Source organism: Malus domestica, chromosome 12, assembly GCF_042453785.1.
Source record: "Malus domestica chromosome 12, GDT2T_hap1".
Lineage (NCBI taxonomy): Eukaryota > Viridiplantae > Streptophyta > Magnoliopsida > Rosales > Rosaceae > Malus > Malus domestica.
In genome coordinates, this window is record NC_091672.1 from 14,241,178 (window position 1) to 14,261,865 (window position 20,688).

General features: G+C 38.6%; 4 protein-coding genes across 5 annotated transcripts; all 4 read left to right on the plus strand.

Annotated features, from left to right (window-relative positions):
• Positions 1–1,820: 1,820 nt before the first annotated feature.
• On the plus strand, positions 1,821–4,113 carry LOC139189748 (uncharacterized). The gene is made up of 2 exons (XM_070808929.1): positions 1,821–1,924; positions 2,957–4,113. The coding sequence occupies exon 2, from the start codon at positions 2,965–2,967 to the stop codon at positions 4,018–4,020; it is 1,056 nt and encodes a 351-aa protein (XP_070665030.1). The 5' UTR covers positions 1,821–1,924; positions 2,957–2,964; the 3' UTR covers positions 4,021–4,113.
• An 8,306-nt stretch (positions 4,114–12,419) lies between these two features.
• Positions 12,420–13,535, plus strand: LOC139189825 (uncharacterized). Its single transcript, XM_070809056.1, has 2 exons — positions 12,420–12,843; positions 13,195–13,535. The coding sequence occupies exons 1-2, from the start codon at positions 12,420–12,422 to the stop codon at positions 13,533–13,535; spliced, it is 765 nt and encodes a 254-aa protein (XP_070665157.1).
• Positions 13,536–13,603: 68 nt separating this feature from the next.
• On the plus strand, positions 13,604–14,557 carry LOC114819990 (uncharacterized mitochondrial protein AtMg00810-like). The gene is made up of 2 exons (XM_029089826.2): positions 13,604–14,256; positions 14,476–14,557. The coding sequence occupies exons 1-2, from the start codon at positions 13,604–13,606 to the stop codon at positions 14,555–14,557; spliced, it is 735 nt and encodes a 244-aa protein (XP_028945659.2).
• A 1,497-nt stretch (positions 14,558–16,054) lies between these two features.
• LOC103448272 (uncharacterized) lies at positions 16,055–18,681 on the plus strand. Of its 2 annotated transcripts, none has more exons than XM_008387522.4 (2): positions 16,055–16,490; positions 16,671–18,681. In XM_008387522.4, the coding sequence occupies exons 1-2, from the start codon at positions 16,176–16,178 to the stop codon at positions 18,255–18,257; spliced, it is 1,902 nt and encodes a 633-aa protein (XP_008385744.3). In that variant the 5' UTR covers positions 16,055–16,175; the 3' UTR covers positions 18,258–18,681. The 2 variants fall into 2 exon arrangements, with proteins under 2 accessions (XP_008385744.3, XP_017191015.3); XM_017335526.3 differs by having other exon boundaries at positions 16,094–16,490; positions 16,677–18,681.
• Positions 18,682–20,688: the final 2,007 nt, after the last annotated feature.

A 20,688-nucleotide genomic window follows, 5' to 3' on the forward strand; every position in this document is an offset into this window, starting at 1 on the left:
GTGCAATTTATAGAGGAATATAGTGTTAGAACTTCTGGTTCTTACAAACTTTTCATTTTTGATCTTCAGGTGAAAATAATTAGCTCGAAACTTTAGGCTCGAGATTTATATAATTTAGACAGTAATTAAAAAAACCATTAGGTAGGTAGTAATACTCTCTACATAGGCACTGCCATCAGTATTGAGTACTACTACCATAAAGAAAGAAAATTAATGAGGAAGGCAATTGTACCGCACCACTCTTATTTAAATAATAGGGGTGTGCTATCCACACACCTCAAATTACTTCTCACACACCCTTGTTAATTTCTGTCCGTTGATCTTCTTCAATTCATCTGATCCGACGGCCGAAAATTAGAAAGGTGTGTGAGAAGTAAAATGGGGTGTGTGAATATCACACCCCAAATAATATAGTGTATAATGAGCGATTATACCACACCATTCAAGCACCAGGAAATTAAATACGTAGTTTAGGATGAGCAATTATACCGCACCATAAAAAATTGCAGTAAAATTAAATATGCAATTCTTAATGCGCAATTATATTGTACCATCTAAAATTGCAGTACAAATTAGTAATTAGAAGCTACACCAAATAAGAAATAAAAAAATATAAGTAATTATTAAATTGAGGACTAGGAGAAGGCATTGTGCTAGCAGCTCTTGCCATGGAAACATAAAGCAGGTGAGACAAAGAAGGAAGATGAACAATAATATCTTTATTGGAAACATTTTTCAGCGAAGGAAATGAAAACTAGTTAGAGAGTCGTGCTGATAACATGTTATAAAGTGAGAGAGAGATAACATTTGTTAGAGATAGAAGTGGAACAGGTGCAATGTATGGCATTTTTATTTTGCAATTGTATCACCCAAGGGGTTGCAGGTAGAAAGAGGAGGGATATTGGTATTATTATTTTCACTATTGTTTTTGTGTTGTTTGATCATACACTGCATGCTCTAGCCATTTACGTGCAGAAGTCTACAAGGGAAATTAATGTACATTGAATAACATGTCATTGGACAACAACAACAAAAAAAAAATGACAATACTACTATTTTTAGTCTTTCTTCTTTTTCACTTTTGACTAAACCATGTGTGCATTCAATCCCCCTAGCTTTTACATCAGTATGTCAATTGTGGTAACGTAAAATTCCTTGCGATTATAATCATTGTATCAGAGCATCGTCCCATGGAGTGAGAAATCACATAAACGTTGATTTCTTTCACTATGCATTGCCCTCCAATGTTCAAGATAAACCATAGCTATGACTTTTACTCATTATAGTCTAGTGCAAAAGCATGACATACATACGGCTTCCTATGGGCTACCTGCCCCAGCATAGGGAAACTTTCTTAGATATTTCTATTCTTATTGTGTCTTTCGGCACTGGTCCTTGAAAATGGGATTTCTGTGACGATAACAGATCTTTCTTGGATTCATGCATGGAGAATTTGACCAAAAATTATGATTGGATGACGATTGTGATAGGTTTAATATTCTTTTCTTATGATCTTGCTGGAGTTTTTCCCAATGATATAGCTAGACCTTTACTATGAGGGGTAAATTCTTTCACTTTGCAGTTGTCAACGCTCGATGTAGGCCTTTCTATACGAGTTGTTGATACACTTAAAGATATTGATCCGTGTTGTAAATGATGGATATGTTTGCCCACATGTGTATAGTAATGTGTATAGTAAAGTATCACATGTGTACTATATACTCATAAGCTAAATAGTAATGTTTTGTAATTTTCCATTGAAGTAGCTCTATAAATAGAGCAATTCAATTGTGCAAAGATTAGTGATTGAGAAGAAGAAAGAAAAGAGAAATATATCTAATAGCAATAATATACATTACTTCCTCTGCAACAGCTTGTGTCGGTATATTACTCTGCAACTGCTTCGTTCCTTCACCGAGTAAAGGTTATCTCTCTATAAATTTTGCCTATTTATAACACGTTATCAGCACGACTCTCTAATCTTTTTCTCATTTCCTTCCACCGAAAGAAAAAAAAAAAATGTTTCCTCTAAGGTTTTTTCTGTTCTTCTTCTTCCTCTCCCTCAATTGCTGGGTATACCCTCGCGAAGAACTGTTTGCACCATGTTTACTTCTAGTTCTCCAACTAATTGTCACTTATATCTTTGATTTCTTGTTTGGTGTAGATATTGACTACTAACCCACTGATTATTTATGCAATCCAAGATTGTGCGGTTCTATCGCCTATCTTGGACTGCAGATCTAATTTTACTGCAAATTTTAAGTGGAGTGGTATAATCGCCCGCTCTATCCTGCATATTTAAATTTTCCCGTTATTTAATTTTATCGCAATTTTAGGTGGTGTGAAATAATCACCCACCCTGCTTTACATCTTTAATTTTATCGCAATTTTAGGTGGTGTGAAATAATCACCCACTCTGCTTTACATATTTAATTTTATCGCAATTTTAGGTGGTGTGAAATAATCACCCACCCTGCTTTGCATATTTAATTTTATTGCAATTTTAGGTGGTGCGGTATAATCGTCCACCCTGCTTTGCATATTTAATTTTATTGCAATTTTAGGTGGTGCGGTATAATCGTCCACCCTGCTTTGCATATTTAATTTTATTGCAATTTTAGGTGGTGCGGTATAATCGTCCACCCTGCTTTGCATATTTAAATTTTATCGCAATTTTAGGTGGTGCGGTATAATCGTCCACCTTGCTCTACATATTTAAATTTTCCTGCTGTTTAAAGTAGTGCGGAATAATCACCCATCCTATACTTATTTCGATGAGAATGGTGCGGTACAATTGCCCTTCTCATTAATTGTGTAAATCTCGAGCCTGAAGTTTCGAGTACTTATCATTTTGGCCTGAAGATCAAAAAAATTTGTAAGAACCAGAAGTTCTAACAATATATTTCTCCAGTACACATATTACTGCAAGTTCTTACACACCTCATTTTTCTTTCAGAAAAGAAAATGGCAAACTTGGCAAAGCTTGATTTTGCTGCCCTGGACATTACTGGAAAGAATTACCTTACATGGGTACTGGATACCAAGATCCATCTGGAAGCAGCAAATCTTGGAGATACCATCAAGGAAGAAAGCAGTTCATCCTCTCAAGATCGAGCAAAGGCCATGATTTTTATTCGTCGCCATCTTGATGAGGCACTAAAGAGCGAGTACTTAACGGTTGAAGATCCGTTAGCCCTTTGGAATGCCTTGAGAAGCAGGTACAATCACCAGACAACGGTGATTCTTCCAAAAGCTCGCTATGACTGGACTCACCTAAGGATCCAGGATTTCAAATCAGTGGCTGAGTACAATTCGGCGTTGTTCAGAATTACCTCTCAGATGAAACTCTGTGGGGATACTATCACTGAGGAGATGTTATTGGAAAAGACTTTCAGCACATTCCACGCCTCTAACATGGTACTGCAACAACAGTATAGAGCGCGAGGCTTCACTGAATACAACCAGCTGATATCTGTGCTCTTGGTGGCTGAACAGAACAATGAGCTTCTCATGAAAAACCATAATTCCCGGCCTACTGGATCAGCACCGTTCCCAGAAGTGAATGTTGCGTCCCTTGAAAGAAATACCATATCCTCCCGTGGCAATAATTACAAACGAGGACGTGGTCACAAGCAAGGTCGGTGGAAAGGAAAAAGCAAGAACCATGGTGTCCAGTTTCACAACCAAGTTCCAAGGTATAATCCAGGCCCGAGCTTTAAAAATACCAATCGCCAGAAAGGAAAAGCTCATGTGAACACTCCTAGAAATCATGAAGGAGGTTGCCATAGGTGTGGTGGCAACGGACATTGGGCGCGTACTTGTCGCACCCCAAAGCATCTGGTGGAACTATATCAAGCCTCCTTCAAGGAGAAGGGTGTCGAGATCAATTTCCTTGACCAGGCTAAACCAATGGAAACCCCTGATCCAGTGACCAATTTATCAGGACAGTTAAACACAACCCACCTGGATGCTACAGACTTTATTAATGAAAGAGGGAATGAAGTTTATGGGTCCGATTGAATTATTTATGTTTAATGTACTCATGTTATTTGTACCTGTGGTTTAATGCTCGCATTTTCAATTCAATAAAAGTAGTATTCCAGTATGAATAAACTGCTTTTTCTTTACTCAGAGATCATGGATAAAAATTATGGTTATTCTCAAAACAAGATCAATGGCGGAGACTTTTGTCTTGCAGATAGCGCAACCACGCATTCAATACTTCGAGACCGAAAGTATTTCTCGAATTTGGTACTTGCAAAAGTAAAGGTAACAACAATATCAGGACCATCAGATGTAATTGAAGGCTCAGGAAAAGCCCAGATTATGTTACCAAATGGAACAATATTGTCTATAAAGAATGCATTATATGCTACTCGGTCCATTCGAAATTTGTTGAGTTTTAAAGACATACGTTTAAATGGATACCACCTTGAAACGAAAAGTGTAGAAAATGTGGAATATTTATGCATTACCTCCAACGATACCCAGAAGCGTATATTGGAGAAGTTGCATGGTTTATCGAGTGGATTGTATTGTACATACATAAAGACAGTTGAGGCATATACTGTCATGAACCAGAAGTTCATTGATTCAAAGGTTTACATGCTTTGGCATGACCGTCTAGGTCATCCAGGATCCACCATGATGCGTAGAATCATTACCAACTCTAATGGACATCCATTACTGAGCAGACACATTAATGTCCCGAATGATAATCCTTGCAAGGCTTGTTCCCAAGGGAAGTTGGTAATTAGACCATCACAACTAAAGGTTGATGATGAATCCCCATCATTTTTGCAAAGAATTCAAGGGGATATTTGTGGACCTATTCAACCACCTTGTGGACCATTTCGATATTTTATGGTTTTGGTTGATGCATCTACCCGATGGTCACATGTTTGCCTATTGTCTACTCGAAATGTAGCTTTTGCGAGACTTCTTGCTCAGATAATTAAGTTGCGAGCACAGTTCCCAGATCATCCCATTAAGTCCATTCGACTTGATAACGCTGGTGAATTTACGTCTCAAACCTTTGATGATTACTGTATGGCACTGGGCATTAATGTTGAACACCCTGTTCCTCATGTCCATACTCAAAATGGTTTAGCAGAGGCATTTATCAAGCGGCTTCAATTAATAGCCCGCACTCTGCTCATGAAAACGAAATTGCCAGTTTCTACATGGGGACATGCCATATTACATGCTGCATCATTGGTTAGATTGAGACCCATAGCCAACCACCAATACTCATCAATACAACTCGTGTTTGGACATCAGCCAAATATTTCACATTTACGAGTTTTTGGTTGTGCTGCTTATGTGCCTATTACACCACCACAACGAACTAAAATGGGACCTCAGCGCAGATTGGGAATTTATGTGGGTTTTGATTCACCATCTATCATTAGATATTTGGAACCTTTGACTGGTGATGTGTTTACAGCTCGTTTTGCTGATTGTCATTTTGATGAGACAATTTTCCCGTCGTTAGGGGGAGAAAAGACCGTTCCAGAAGAACGACAAGAGCTAACATGGGTTGTTCCCACCTTATCTCATTTTGATCCAAGAAGCACTCAATGTGAAAACGAAGTGAAAAGAATCGTTCATCTTCAAGGTATTGCTAATCAAATGCCAGATGCATTTAATGATGCTTCGAAAGTGACACAGTCATATATACCGGCTGCAAACGCACCTGCAAGAATTGATGTCCCTGTTGGACAAAATAAAGTGGCAGCGAATGATTCATCCAGTGCACGCCTGAAGCGTGGTAGACCCCCAGGTTCAAAAGATTCAGCTCCTCGAAAGAGAAAGATGAGGGCCCAATTGAACCCAAATGATATCATTCAAGAAAAGGAATTGAATGATAAATCCACAATTCGTGACTCTGTACTTCCAGAAAAAGAAAATGTCCTTGATGAGACACATGTCCCTGAAGAGACAGAAGTACATGAAAGCAAAGAAATATCCATAAATTATGCATGTACTAATGAATTGTGGGATCGAAATGAAATAATCATCGATGACATGTTTGCATTTGCAATAGCCACTGAAATCATATTAAGTGATGATATTGAGCCCCGCTCTGTTGATGAATGCAAACAGAGACAAGATTGGCCTAAGTGGAAAGATGCAATCCAGGCAGAATTAAAATCCTTGGAAAGACGAAGTGTTTTTGGACCAGTAGTCCAAACCCCGCCTGGTGTGAACCCCGTAGGTTATAAATGGGTATTCACAAGGAAACGCAACGAGAAAAACGAGATTGCAAGATATAAAGCACGACTCGTTGCACAAGGTTTTTCACAAAGACCTGGAGTTGATTATGAAGAGACATACTCTCCTGTAATGGATGCAATTACGTTTCGTTACTTAATAAGTTTGGTGATTTCAGAAAAACTTGACATGCGACTTATGGATGTCATCACCGCGTATCTATATGGAGAATTAGATACTGACATATATATGAAAGTCCCAGAAGGACTTAAGTTGCCTGAAGCAACTAACAAACCACGGGGTATGTTCTCAATCAAATTAAGGCGATCACTATATGGGCTGAAACAATCTGGGCGAATGTGGTATAATCGTCTCAGTGAGTATTTGATTAAAGAAGGATATGCCAACAATGTCATCTGCCCTTGTGTGTTCATTAAGAAATCAAATACTGGATTTGCTATAGTGGCAGTATATGTCGATGATATGAACCTAGTTGGAACCCCCGAAGAACTCAACAAAACTGCTGAATATCTGAAAAACGAATTTGAAATGAAAGACCTTGGGAAAACCAAATATTGTCTAGGCCTGCAGATCGAGCATTGTGTTAGTGGAATTTTGGTCCGTCAATCAGCTTACATTGAAAAAATACTGAAGCGATTTGGCATGGACAAGGCTTATCCACTTAGCACCCCAATGGTCGTTCGTTCTTTGGACATTAAGAAAGATCCATTTCGTCCAAAAGAAGATGATGAACTGGTCCTTGGTCCAGAAGTACCATATTTGAGCGCAATAGGTGCTTTATTGTATTTAGCACAATGTACTAGACCAGATATAGCTTTTTCAGTTAACTTGTTAGCCAGGTACAGCTCTGCTCCAACAATTCGTCATTGGAAGGGAGTCAAAGATGTTCTACGATACCTTCGTGGGACAACAGATATGGGTCTCTTCTACTCAGACAAGCCCACAAATGAACAAATCCTTGTTGGATACGCAGATGCTGGTTTTCTCTCCGATCCGCATAAAGCCCGCTCACAAAATGGATATGTGTTCACTAATGGAGATACTGCAATTTCATGGCGATCAACAAAGCAAACGCTAGTTGCAACATCTTCCAATCATTCGGAAATAATTGCTTTACATGAAGCAAGTCGTGAATGTTCTTGGTTAAGATCAATGATCCATCACATCCGGAATTCATGTGGTCTACCTTCAAAGACAGACACTCCAACTGTCATCCATGAAGATAATGCAGCCTGTGTCGCCCAGATGAAGGAAGGATTTATCAAAGGTGATAAGACTAAACACATATCTCCAAGATTTTTCAGCGCACATGAGCTTCAGAAGGCTAAAGTTCTTGAAGTCAGACAAATCCGTTCCAATGAAAATTTAGCAGACTTGTTCACCAAATCTCTACCAAAGTGCACATTTCAGAAGTTGGTACAGGGAATCGGATTACGTCGGCTTACAGATTTGAAGAATGCGGAATCAGGGGGAGATACAATTCAGGGGGAGCATCCATGATACATGCATGTTGTACTCTTTTTCCTTCGCTTAGGATTTTTCCCACTGGGTTTTTCCTATCAAGGTTTTAACGAGGCAACCTAAGCATGCTCAACACCATCCGGGTAAAGTTGTACTCTTTTTCCTTCGCTATGGTTTTTTCCCACAGGGTTTTTCCAAGCAAGGTTTTAATGAGGCAACTGATGTTGATATGTGGGCATCCAAGGGGGAGTGTTGTAAATGATGGATATGTTTGCCCACATGTGTATAGTAATGTGTATAGTAAAGTATCACATGTGTACTATATACTCATAAGCTAAATAGTAATGTTTTGTAATTTTCCATTGAAGTAGCTCTATAAATAGAGCAATTCAATTGTGCAAAGATTAGTGATTGAGAAGAAGAAAGAAAAGAGAAATATATCTAATAGCAATAATATACATTACTTCCTCTGCAACAGCTTGTGTCGGTATATTACTCTGCAACTGCTTCGTTCCTTCACCGAGTAAAGGTTATCTCTCTATAAATTTTGCCTATTTATAACAATCCGGTGATATAAAAAGATTCAAAGACAGTGAATGTAAGGCTCCGAAGCAATTGATAAAAAAATATCGTGTAAGCTGCCTCACACTTAATCATGTGGTGCATTGTACTTGTAGAATAGTTTGAACTATGCCCCCCTCACTATTCATATATTTCTTGCATTATTATGGTGTTCGTATGTGAGTGATTGTTTTTATAAAATAATGTTATCTTGTAATGATTTTAGCAGTAATATGTTCCTCAAACGAAAAGGGAAAACAATAGAATATGATATAAACTTTGACTGCAGTAAGCTGCTTGCAGCATCACTCCCTCTCCAATCAGTGTATGCTTTATCTGTATAAAGTTATTTACGGGCGGGAAACACCATTAGCAAGGTTTAAATTTACTGAAAACATAAGGGCTTGTTTGGTATCCTATTTGAAAATTTTTATAATTTCTCAAAACATTTCTTAGGAAATTTTCTTAAAAACAATTTTCTTTAAGACTCAAAAACTTGTTTGGTATGCAATTTAAAAAATTTAAATCTTACAACTTAAACTAGACAAAGAGATTCAAAAAGAGTGGGGTCAAGAGAGAAAGAGGAGAGAGGAGGAAAGAAAGTAAGAGATGATTGGAGGAAAAAGAAAGAAGTGGGAGGATCGGAGGAGATAGAGAGGAAGATAAGTGAGAGAAAGAACGGAGAGAATGAAGAGAGCGGATTGGATGAGAGACGAAAGGGGTAAAAAAGAAAAAAAGAAAAAGAGAAGGGGGAGAGAGAAAGAAGAAAAGAGAGATATAGCTTTGGAGTGAGAGGGGAGGAGGGAGAGAAAAAAAATGAGTGAGTTTAAGTTTAAAAACTCTAAAAACTCATTTTTTTTGTTTTTAGATAATAGACTATATTTTTGAGTTAGTCTTGAGTTCAGTTTTTCAAAATAGTCCTACCAAACAAGTTTTTAAGACCTAAAACTTGAAAATTGTTTTTTAATTTAAAAAGTTGGATTCAAGTAGAATACCAAACATGCTCTAAGCTTACCTGAAATGTTGTGTGAAATGGGATGTTTTGTGGCCATCTATCAACGTTTCATTTTGGAGTTCCCTTTTACAAGAAGAAGTAATTTTTGTATGAACGTATGCTCGTTTAGCCTTGTAATTTGTTGGTTGATAATCGACTTATTGAAGGAATTTAATGTTTTATTGGTTCTTTTTTGTTTTCCAGGTAGAGGAGAGACACACTGAGATTCTTGGTCAACTTCTGTACGCTGCCACGCAGAAGGGTCTTGATGACGGCTTCAAGATTGTGATTAACAATGGACCAAATGGATGTGCGTGTTCTTTCTTACTCTATATACTTGGGATTGATGACATACCATTAAGTACTATACCTTCTAATTGTTGGTGTTTTACTTGATGTATCTTTATAAACATATAATGACTGATACTGCATAAGATTGATGCTGCATAGGATTGATTATGCAATTCCAGAAATCATGGGTACAACATGGGCTGCACGGCACCTTTTGTGTTTCCTGACAGATTATGTGTAAATCTCTTCTTAATCTTGTAGTTGGTTTCCTTCAATTAAGGAGTATGGCTTATATCTAGTGTTTGGTATAATCTCCTTCAATTAAGGAGTATAGCTGGTCTCTAGGGTTTAGCCTAAGGACTGTTGGATGTAACTGGTTCTTCTCTTCTTCTCTTTTCTTTTATATATGTGTATCCTTGTACATTCACATTATCAGAAATACAAGAAAACTTAAACCAAAACTTCAACATGGTATCAAAGCAGTGTCATCCTTGACATGTCTCTGCCCAATTTTTTTCCATTGTTGTTCATCTTCAAGCTCCAGTAATGGTTAAAGAAAACTCAGTGAATCTTGAAGGAGAAAACTTATAAGTTTCTCCCGATTTTGTTCCAAACACTGAGATAAATACAAATCAGTGTTTATGCTCAGTTTTGTTGAATGAATTCAACTATCTCCCATGGTCTAGAGCAGTGTCTCTTGCTCTTGGTGGAAGAGGAAAGCTAAGGTTTATCAATGAAGAAGTTAAAGCACCTGAGCCTTCCACTCAAGCACATGAAGCATGGTTTTGCAAGGACCAACTGGTCATATCTTTGTTACTCAACAACATGGAGAAGAATATGGCTGAGATCTTTAGCTACGCTGAATCCTCACAAGATCTATGGAAGTCTGTGAAGGACATATATGGGAATCAGAATAATTATGCTTGTGTGTTCCAGTTGAAAAAAGATATTACATGTATTCAACAAGAAGGAATGACCTTTGTTCAACATCCTGATGTCCTTAAAACCATGTGAAATGAGCTGGATGTGTATCTTCCTCATACCACTAATCCATCTATTCTTCTCAAACGTGCTGAGGAAGATAAGATATATTAGTTGCTAGGAAGCTTAAGCTCCGAGTATGAAGATCTCAAAAGTCACATTTTAATGAGCATGGAACTGTCATCTTTTCAAAATATTTGTGCTACTGTGCAATGTGAAGAAGTAAGAAGAAGGGTGATGAACCAAGAGTCAAACCACAAACTACCTGAGGCTCGAGGGTATGCCGCAAACTATAGGCAAACTGACAACAAAGTGTACAAGTGGAGGAATCCACACTTAAAGTGCAAATACTGCAATGCTATAGGACATGTGGAAGAAAGGTGTTGGGAATTACATCCAAAGTTGAAACCTAAGTTCAATAAGAATATTAGGTCAATCACAGATAACCTCCTACAAAGCACAACATGTTGCAAATCATGCCTCGAGCTTGCTCAACCATGGCTCAGTTGACTTCACTGCCAACCTCTTATCTCTTGTCAACAAGTTTGCAGCATATCTTCAAAGCAAAGGGCATGGAGAGGTTGTACCAACTCCTAAGGTGGACAATGATAACCACATTGCACTTCTTGGCCAGTTTGTTGGGGTCCTTGCTGACCATGACCATGTTCATCCTGATAAAGCTTCAGGTGCCACTGATTATTGGACTTCAAACTAGTGTTGAACTTGATTGTTGGACTTGACTGCACTTCAAACTAGTGTTGAACTTAATTGTTGGATAATCGACTCAGGTGCCACTGATCACATGACAAATAAAGTTTCAAACTTGCATGACTTTCATCCTTTTTCAAAACCTTCTCAAGTGTCCATTGCAAATGGAAAAAATATTTCGATGATGGGCAGAGGAAAATTAAATTTGATGTCAAAAAACACCGAGTCTAGTGCTCTATATGTTCCATCGTTTCCTTTTAAATTACTCTTCATATGGCAACTCACCTTTACTTTAAAATGTATTGCCACTTTCTCACCAACTAATGTGGTATTTCATGATTGTATCACCAAGAAGATGATTGGTGAAGGCTAAATGGCCTATATTATTTTTGCAAGAAGTCCCATCTTCCTAAAGCTCTTCAAGCAAACTAAAGTAAACCCAAGGATCAACAACTTTGGCATCAAAGACTAGGTCATCCATCCGAAGTTGTTTTGTCAAAACTATTTCCCATGTTTTGTCACCCATCTTTTAAGTTTGATACATGCCATTTTTCCAAATCTGCCAGGCTACCTTTTGGTTCTTCAATGTCCAAGTCTAGTACACCATTTGAAATGGTACACACTGATGTATGGGGTCCTACTTTTGAATCAATAGAGGGTTACAAGCATTTTCTTATATTTGTGGATGATTACACTCAAATCACTTTCCTTTATCTCATGAAATCTAAAAGTGAAGTTCCAACTATTTTTAAAGATTTTCATAAGTTGGTTGTAACACAATTTCACTCAACTGTTAAAACCTTAAGATCAAACAATGGCACTGAGTTCTTATCAATATCATGACTCAATACTTAAGTTCACAAGGAATTATTCACCAAACAAGTTGTGTGGGAACCCCACAACAAAATGGGATAGCCGAGAGGAAGAATAGAAATCTACTTAAGAGACTCAAGCACTCATGGTGCATATTAATGTACACAAAACGTTTTGGTCATATGCAATCCTTACAGCCACCTATTTGATCAATAGGCTTCCTATTCGTGTTCTAGGTTTCAAATCACCATATGAAATCCTTAAAGACAGACCAATAAACCTTTCACACTTGAAAGTTTTCGGTAGCACTTGTTTTGTACATGTGCAAACTCAGCATCGTGACAAATTGGATGTTAGGGTAGTCAAATGCGTGTTTATGGGGTACTCCTCCACCCAAAAAGGATATAAATGTTTTAATCATGTCACTAACAAGTGTGTTGTATCCAGATATGTTCACTTTGAGGAAGAAACTCCATTCTTTAAAAAGGATTCTACTTCATGTAAGGGGGAGCTTTTGTGGGACTTGTTTCCATTGCCTATATACACTGAGTTTTTGCATCATGATGATTCCTTAAAAGGCAATGGCAGTCAAGAGCAAGAGGTCATGTTGGAAACGACAACTTCAACAGTTTCTCAACCCAACTCACAAGGAAATGGTGATCTTGAGGCTACACCTCAACCCTTCATTTACCAACCTTCTCAAGATGTTAAAAGGAATCCATCTCGGGAAAGGAAGGCTCCTGCCAAGTTTGTAGACTACGTTACTTATGCTTCTAGACATCCCATCTCTGAAGCAATAAGTAATCACAGTTTTTCAAAATCTCATGTGGCATTTCTTATTGCAGTCTCAAATCTTGTAGAGCCTAACACTTTTCAAGAGGCCAATCTCATCCCTCACTAGAGGAAAGCCATGTCTGAAGAACTTCAAGCTTTGGAGGAAAATTGTACTTGGAGTATCCTTCAATTACCTCCAGGAAAAAAGGCAGTTGGGAGTCATTGGGTTTACAAAACTAAACTCAAGGCTGATGGCTCAATAGAACGACACAAAGCTCGGCTTGTTGCTCGTAGTTTCACCCAAACCCTTGGGATTTATTACAAAGAAACCTTCATTTCAATGGCAAAAATGAACACAGTGTGTGTGCTACTTTCAGTTTTCGTCAATTGTGGTTGGTCGTTATACCAGATGGATGTTAAAAATGCTTTCCTTCATGGAGAGCTTCATGAGGAAGTTTACATGCAAATTCCTCCATGTTACTCTCTAGCAAAGGATGGCATGGTGTGCAAACTGCACAAGACTATCTACGGTTTGAAGCAATCACCAAGAGCTTGGTATGCCAAGCTTAGTTCAATGTTGGAAAGGGAAGGTTTTCTCAAAAGTAATGCCAATTCTTCCTTGTTTGTACGGAATGGAACCCGTGGGAAGTTGGTGGTCCTTATTTATGTAGATGATCTTATTATCACAGGTGACAATGCATCTGAAATTGGAGCTTGAAAGCCTCCTTACATCAAACATTTGCCATCAAGGATCTTGGAAAGTTGAAGTATTTTCTTAGCATTGAGATGGCAACCTCTCAACGGGGTTTGTTTCTCAACCAACGCAAGTATGTCATGGATCTACTCGAGGAAGCTAAGTTCACCGATTGCAAGCCAGTTGTCACCCCAATTGAGAGTAAACTTAAGCTTACCATTCATGGCGAGGCACTCAAGAATGTCACCTATTATCAAAGATTGGTTAGCAAGCTTATCTATCCTACTATCACCCGTCCAGACATTACCTTTGCTGTGAGTTTAGTTAGTCAATTCATGCATGCACCCACATTAGAACATCTAAATATTTTTAAATGGATTCTACGCTATCTCAAAGGGTCCATTGATAGAGGTATCCTCATGCGTAATAACCATTCCACTAAGATTCATGCATACACTGATGCTGACTGGGCAGGCAGTGCAATCGGCAGAAAATCCACCACTGGTTATTGCACATTTGTTGGAGGCAACATTGTTACTTGGAAGAGTAAGAAACAACAAGTCATTGCCCGCTCCAGTGATGAAGCTGAGTATCAAGCAATGGTTGCCACTGCATGTGAATTGATTTGGCTTAAAAGTCTCTTGTTTGACTTAGGGTTCTCGAGTACAACTCCTATGTCTCTTATGTGTGATAATCAAGCAGCCATGCACATTGCTGAAAACCCAGTTTTTCATGAAAGAACCAAGTAAGTTGACTGTCACTTCATCCGGGCTCAAGTTCAGTCACAACTCATCCAAACGGTCTTTACTCGCAGTTATGATCAATTGGCAGACATGTTCACTAAGGCTCTCTCGTCTGCACATTTTCAACGTCTTCTCGGCAAGCTTGGATCGACTATACTCCTCGATCCAGCTTGAGGGGGAGTATTGACTGATGCTGCATAAGACTGATTATGCAATTCCAGAAATCATGGGTACAGCATAGGCTGCATGGCACCTTCTGTGTTTCCTAACAGATTATGTGTAAATCTCTTCTTAGTCTTGTAGTTGGTTTCCTTCAATTAAGGAGTATGGCTGATATCTAGTGTTTGGTGTAATCTCCTTCAATTAAGGAGTATAGCTGGTCTCTAGGGTATAGCCTAAGGACCATTGGATGTAACTGGTTCTTCTCTTCTTCTCTTTTCTTTTATATATGTGTATCCTTGTACATTCACATTATCATAAATAAAAGAAAACTTAAACCAAAACTTCAACAACATAATATAGAGCAATGTCTTCCTGCAGGTCAATCGGTTTATCACCTTCACATCCATCTTCTTGGAGGACGGCAAATGAACTGGCCCCCGGGCTAATGCCTACTGCGTATGTGTGTTTAGATTGCTAATGAGAGGTCCAACAAGATTTCAATGGGGATTCTGTGTTTGTGAAGATTATACTGACATGGGTAACTAGTAGTTTCTTATGGAACTGGAGATCTCGAACCTGTTAAGACCTTCTCTCTTAAAAAAAACTATTGAACTGGAAGAAAATAAGCTGGCGTCTTACATAAGTTGCATTTGGTATCTTCTTAAGAACATGCGTGCCAAGAAAAATAGAAATACACACATATGCCCTGCCTAAAATTTATCCGAGAAACATTACATACTGGATTAAGCACCAAAAAAATGTCACTTAGTACTACGGTCTAGTGGTATTCCTCTTCACTTGTAAGTGAGAGGCCTTTGGTTCAATTCTTGCCAAAAGCGAATTTGAACCACATTATTGCTGGCCTATTGTGAGCCTAAACCCACCCCCTCTCCTACAATATCTTTTGCTCAAGAAAAAGAAAGGAAAAACAACCCGAAAAAAAAATACTAACGATTTTATGTACCCTGTATGGGTTAGGATTTGGAGACATTCTTTTTGCAAATGTTTTCACACTCCTGGTTAGCTCTGGCATTAATTTACGTCTAATGGTTGTTCATTAAATATAAGTGGCGGATTATCCTGATGGATAAGAACTTCCTTAATTCACTGTGTAGAGTTCTAACCCTCCCTCTCTCTATAGTTTAAGATGAATTTAATCTAGAATATCTATAGCCTGTAAAAAAAGACGGTTGTTTGTCAAAACGATTCTTTCCATTCTCAATCCCCTTGTTATTATCAGCAGACGAAGGACACGTTTGGAAGTCGAATTCTGTATCAAGTTTATTAATGACAAAAGTTGTCAGTTAATTTGTTTCAAAATCATATGCAACTCCAAACTTTAGAATGCCTGAAAGTTTAGAAAAGTATTAAAGTCATTAATCACACCAAACAATGACGAGGAAACAAAATAACTGACGAATTTAAGTAAAATTAAACAGGTTTAATCCTTAAATAGAAAGAAATTCAGATACAAACAGCAAGTATTTGGGTAAAAACTGAAAAATGACGTTTTTGAAAAGAGCTTCATGATTGAGTTGATGATATTGTGAGATGAGTGATCGATTGGACATTTTTGTACTCAACTGCGAGGGGCCTTCAGTCCAGAATATACATACATACATACATACATACACAAACACACACACACACACACACACACACATATATATATATATATGTATAATTATATAGCAAGTACGGAAACAGAGAGGCAATAATATTCCTGACGAAATTAAATAGAAAAAGAGGAAAGAAAATAATGGAGCGATGGAGAGTAACGAGAGGAGGTGTCAGATCGGTATCAGGAAGCAGCAGCAGCAGCAGCACCATCATCATGCTCAGAGACAAAGATACAGATCACGCTGCAACTGCAACCGCCAATGTTGATCAACAACCGCGATACTACTACAACGACAACACCATTAAGCAGCAGCAGCTTCATGTAGACGTGGATCGATATTCGAGTACTACTAGTATCAGTGTTACTGCTGATCAAGAAATCAGCATTTTTGACGCCCACAAATACTTCAACCAACTAAGCATCAACAACCACATTGATGGCCAAAGCCATAAGGTAGGTCGCCAATACAGGTTAAGAGCATTTACCTTTGCACTCGAGGTCATAAGTTTGATTCCCTATTCCTTCTATTGCTTGTATAAGAAGGAGAAGTAATGGCAGTATCTTAATTAATAACACATGCTTGTGGATTTAATGTGATGATTGAGTGACGATGGATGTATGGAATATTGGTAGGTGCAGGTTTCTGATGGGCTGTCTGGCGTTTCGAGATTCTCTTGGGCTGCTGGCTCTCCCTCAGTATCTTCAGTTGATGATGCTGCTATTAACTACCCTCTGCGTCTCCGAGCTCGTTCTTTCCATGTCGTTTCTGCCAGTGCCACCCCAACTGCTTCCTCCGAAGCCAGTTGGAACAGCCAGACTGGCCTCCTATCCAATCCTCGCTGCACTACCACCGCCACCAATAGTAATGTCGCATTCATGGTGCCTTTGCGCAGCCGGACTAGTACAAATCATCCTCCTCGTCCTCATCACGATGACCATCAGATTACTAATAAGAAGAAATTAAGAGGATGGTCCAAGACAATGTCATTGAGTCCAAGATGGCTTACTGCTTTTCCGAGGAGGTCAGCGAGATGCCCCTGCTCGGGCAAGAAATCAGTACAAGTTGTTGCTCAGGAAAAGAAATCAAGCATGTCATCATCATCATCAATAGTCAGAGTTGGAGGCGGAGATATTTATAACATGCCGGCCCAATTAATTCTCACCAAGGATGAGATACCACCAGCTGCTCCAACTACTAGTGTTATTACAGCTGCCAATTTGAACAACTCTTCGATTGCAAGGCCTCGTGACGACAATCGCCATGTGCTCTGGGGTGATGAACGTCGTCGGAATTGGGAACGCCAAGTCAGCAATACAACCATCAATGTGCAACCAGCCGCAAACTCTACCACTACTACGACTAGCTGTATTAGTACTGCTGCTTCTGGTGGCGGATTTAGCTTTCCGATACTAAAATTCAATGGGGACGGGGGAACTTCCTTGCCATCGGCAACAACTTCAATCCGGAACCCATCAAACAGTACTACTGATCATGTTCAATGCGGCCGACTAATTGGTGATGTTAATAATAAAGATGAGGATGTGGGAAGCGATGCAAGCTCTGACTTGTTCGAAATCGAAAGCTTCTCAACCAGTACTACTCAAACGCTGCAAGCAACTAATGCCGATATGCCCACCTACCCTCCACCATCGTCATCCATGTTTGAAAATTACTACCGCACTCGCCGGGATTCTTTTTCATTGGTTGAGGATGCAGTTAGCTTCACTGCTGCTCGACGTTTGAGTGCTAATAACAATTCCCGTCGAACAAGCTTAGATCGTTGTCAACATGACCCGCCTATGGCATCGTTATCGACCGATCAATACTGTTACGAACCAAGTGAGGCCAGCATCGACTGGAGCGTCACTACGGCAGAGGGCTTTGATCGATCCGACCAATACGATCACGACCACCATGATCACCATGATGATGCTGACTTGGGAACTAAGGTAATGACGAGCAGCAAACGACGGCCGCCTTCACTGGGAAGTAATAACAATAATATGGGGTTGTTGAGCTGTCGGCGGGAGAAGGCCGTCAGTGTGGGGCCCAACCCAGTGAGACTAATGGCCATGCCTGCTGCTCCTGCTGATCATGACTACTGTCAGAGTCGACATAGGGGTGTAGGAGTGGAACCTACAAGTCTATCAGTGTGTTCAAACAACTCCAGAGGTACGATGCATGTGGGAAGTAGGTCCGCAGCCTTAGCTAGACAATAAGAAGGCACAGCATGGAGTTGCAGCAGCTCGATCGGTTGTCTTTTCCTTTTCAACCGCCATCTTAGAAGGATTTACATGAAACGGGTTCACCGTCATCATCGTAGCTCGGATATTACATGCGTTGCATGCATAAAGATAACGCACGCCATCTATATGGATCCACTCCTCCAATCCAAAGTTCCTAAAGCCAGCCAGCATCTCTCTCGTCTGTATTCTTTTCTTCACGTTATTCACTTTTCCTTTGTTTAATTCGAGAGAAAGTCTTTCTTTTTTTTGTCTTGTGGTTGTGGGTGCATGTGTGTTTTTCCTGGATGCCATAATAATTCATTCTTTTTGTTTTTGTGTAAGTAGCTCTTCTTCTTGGTTTTTTTTATGCAAGTAATGTTATATTACTACTCTAGAGAGGGAGTAGGATTTGGACCCAGTAGATTGAAGAGAACGACTCAATCCAACATGCAATCTACACTTGTTCTGCATTTGATTTTTTTTTTTTTTATTCATTTTTATTGGTTTCGATAATAATAAAAAATGCAATACTACTCTAATCTATATTGTAGAGAGAAGGTAGGGTTTGGACCATGTACGCAATGAATTAAAGAGAAAGACAATTTAGCAGGAAATCTAAAGTTGCTCTGTATTTGTTTTTTCTGTTCATTTTTATTGGTTTGAATAATAATAAATCATATAAGATAAGATAATAACTAGCAATCAATCTAGCTTGGTTGAGAACATGTCAAATGGTACCCTTTGGGCACTGTCTATGTTTGTTTGTAGCCAATTGAGAGTGGACACCAAGTATAAAAACATACCCTTTTTTGTTTTTTCCTTAACAAGGGGCATTTGGAATTTGGATTATTAACCCGCACCTAAAACTACAAACTCCCGCAACAATCTCAGATTGAGTTGCTGCACCTTATTTAGATTTAGAACGAGTTGAACTAAGTTGTTGCACCTTATTTCGGCTCATCTCGAACTGCTCTACAAATCCGAGCAATACAACCCTTTAAGATCACATAGATCTGCAAAACCTAGCATCCATCGTAACCACCATCGAGTAGATCAGGGCTAAATTGCACCACCCTGCAGTAATTATGACAAGGGAACTTTAATGAAAAACTTCCGGTACTGTTCACTTTAACAAAAAATCACATTTTTACACTAAAAAGTCAATCATGATACTATTCACTTTACCTTTTATTTTATCTTTATCGTTAAAACTCAAAGTTTTCAAGCCATTTTCATTAGTTTTCCTTTATGAGGGAAAATATGCTTGCCAGTCCGATATTGATGTGGTAAAAACTAACACACAAATTAAACTCTCTTTTAGATAATTGTAGTATGCGTAAGTAGAGATCGTTATAGGCTAGGGATTAGGAGGGATGCTAATCGACACTAATTAGACTTAAAAACTAAAAACTAAGCTAAACTGACACTAAACATAAGGGGGAAGGTTTTTGGACGAATTCTAACTTAAAACAAGTAAATTGAAGAAACAAATTAAGTTTGGTACGAAAATTGGGTAAAAGGCTAGCTAGAAGATTCTTCTCCACACATGACACATATGCATACAAATCAATTTCCAATTATTATTCCTATAAACCATGAATGACAATGCCCCAAATTAATCGTGAACTGCACTAATTAACTCTCAGATTTTCCTTATTTCATTGAATTGGACTCAGCGACGCAATCAAATTATTCTTATCAAGTTCCCTATATGAACAGCATGATAGAGATACATATCAAAGATCATTAAGTTGTGTGAAAATTATAAGCATTGACAAGGCATTTGTAACTATGAACTGCATGATACTCCTGCCAGGAATTTACTTAACACAATAATGACTAGTGACTTTTATTACTTGTAAATATAAGTTCATAACGATAAGGTGAAATTCCCTTGTATTCTAGCATCAAATCCCTGCATGCAAATTAAGTGTGCACCCTGAATCAACACACAAGAACAAGTTCTTAATAAAACAGATAAGTAAATTGCATTCACGGTTTATGAAACAATAACTGAATGTAATCAATTCATACGAAACATATGATCATGGCTTTGAATTCATCTCTACCTAAAAAAAAATTTAGTTACGCATGGTCTTCATAACTAAATAAAAAAAATCTAAATTAAACATTGAAATCAAATAAGGATAGAAAGAACTCTAAGACACTTCAGCAATGGCAGATTCGGCTCCTCCTCTAGATGGCAGAATTGGCTCCTCTTCTCCTTGCAAGCACGGCTCAAAATCTCCTTCTCTCCTCCAAAAACCTGCAGCACTCTCACTAATTTTCTCTCTAAACTTCCCCTAAAAGCTACGGCAATAACTTGTATTTATAGGGCTAGGGCACGGTCTACTTTGTGGTGGAAAAGGATTGAGTTGTTTGTAGTGTTTTAGGACTCCTTAAATCAGATTAGAAGTGGTTGAAT

Coding starts and splice junctions, on each gene's coding strand:
- LOC139189748 (XM_070808929.1), top strand. CDS start 2,965: ATGGCAAACTTGGCAAAGCTTGATTTTGCTGCCCTGGACATTACTGGA.
- LOC139189825 (XM_070809056.1), top strand. CDS start 12,420: ATGGGGTACTCCTCCACCCAAAAAGGATATAAATGTTTTAATCATGTC. Junction 12,844..13,194: donor TCCCATCTCTGAAGCAATAA/GTAATCACAGTT, acceptor TGCTACTTTCAG/TTTTCGTCAATTGTGGTTGG.
- LOC114819990 (XM_029089826.2), top strand. CDS start 13,604: ATGGCAACCTCTCAACGGGGTTTGTTTCTCAACCAACGCAAGTATGTC. Junction 14,257..14,475: donor GTTTTTCATGAAAGAACCAA/GTAAGTTGACTG, acceptor ATGCAATTCCAG/AAATCATGGGTACAGCATAG.
- LOC103448272 (XM_008387522.4), top strand. CDS start 16,176: ATGGAGCGATGGAGAGTAACGAGAGGAGGTGTCAGATCGGTATCAGGA. Junction 16,491..16,670: donor TTGATGGCCAAAGCCATAAG/GTAGGTCGCCAA, acceptor GAATATTGGTAG/GTGCAGGTTTCTGATGGGCT.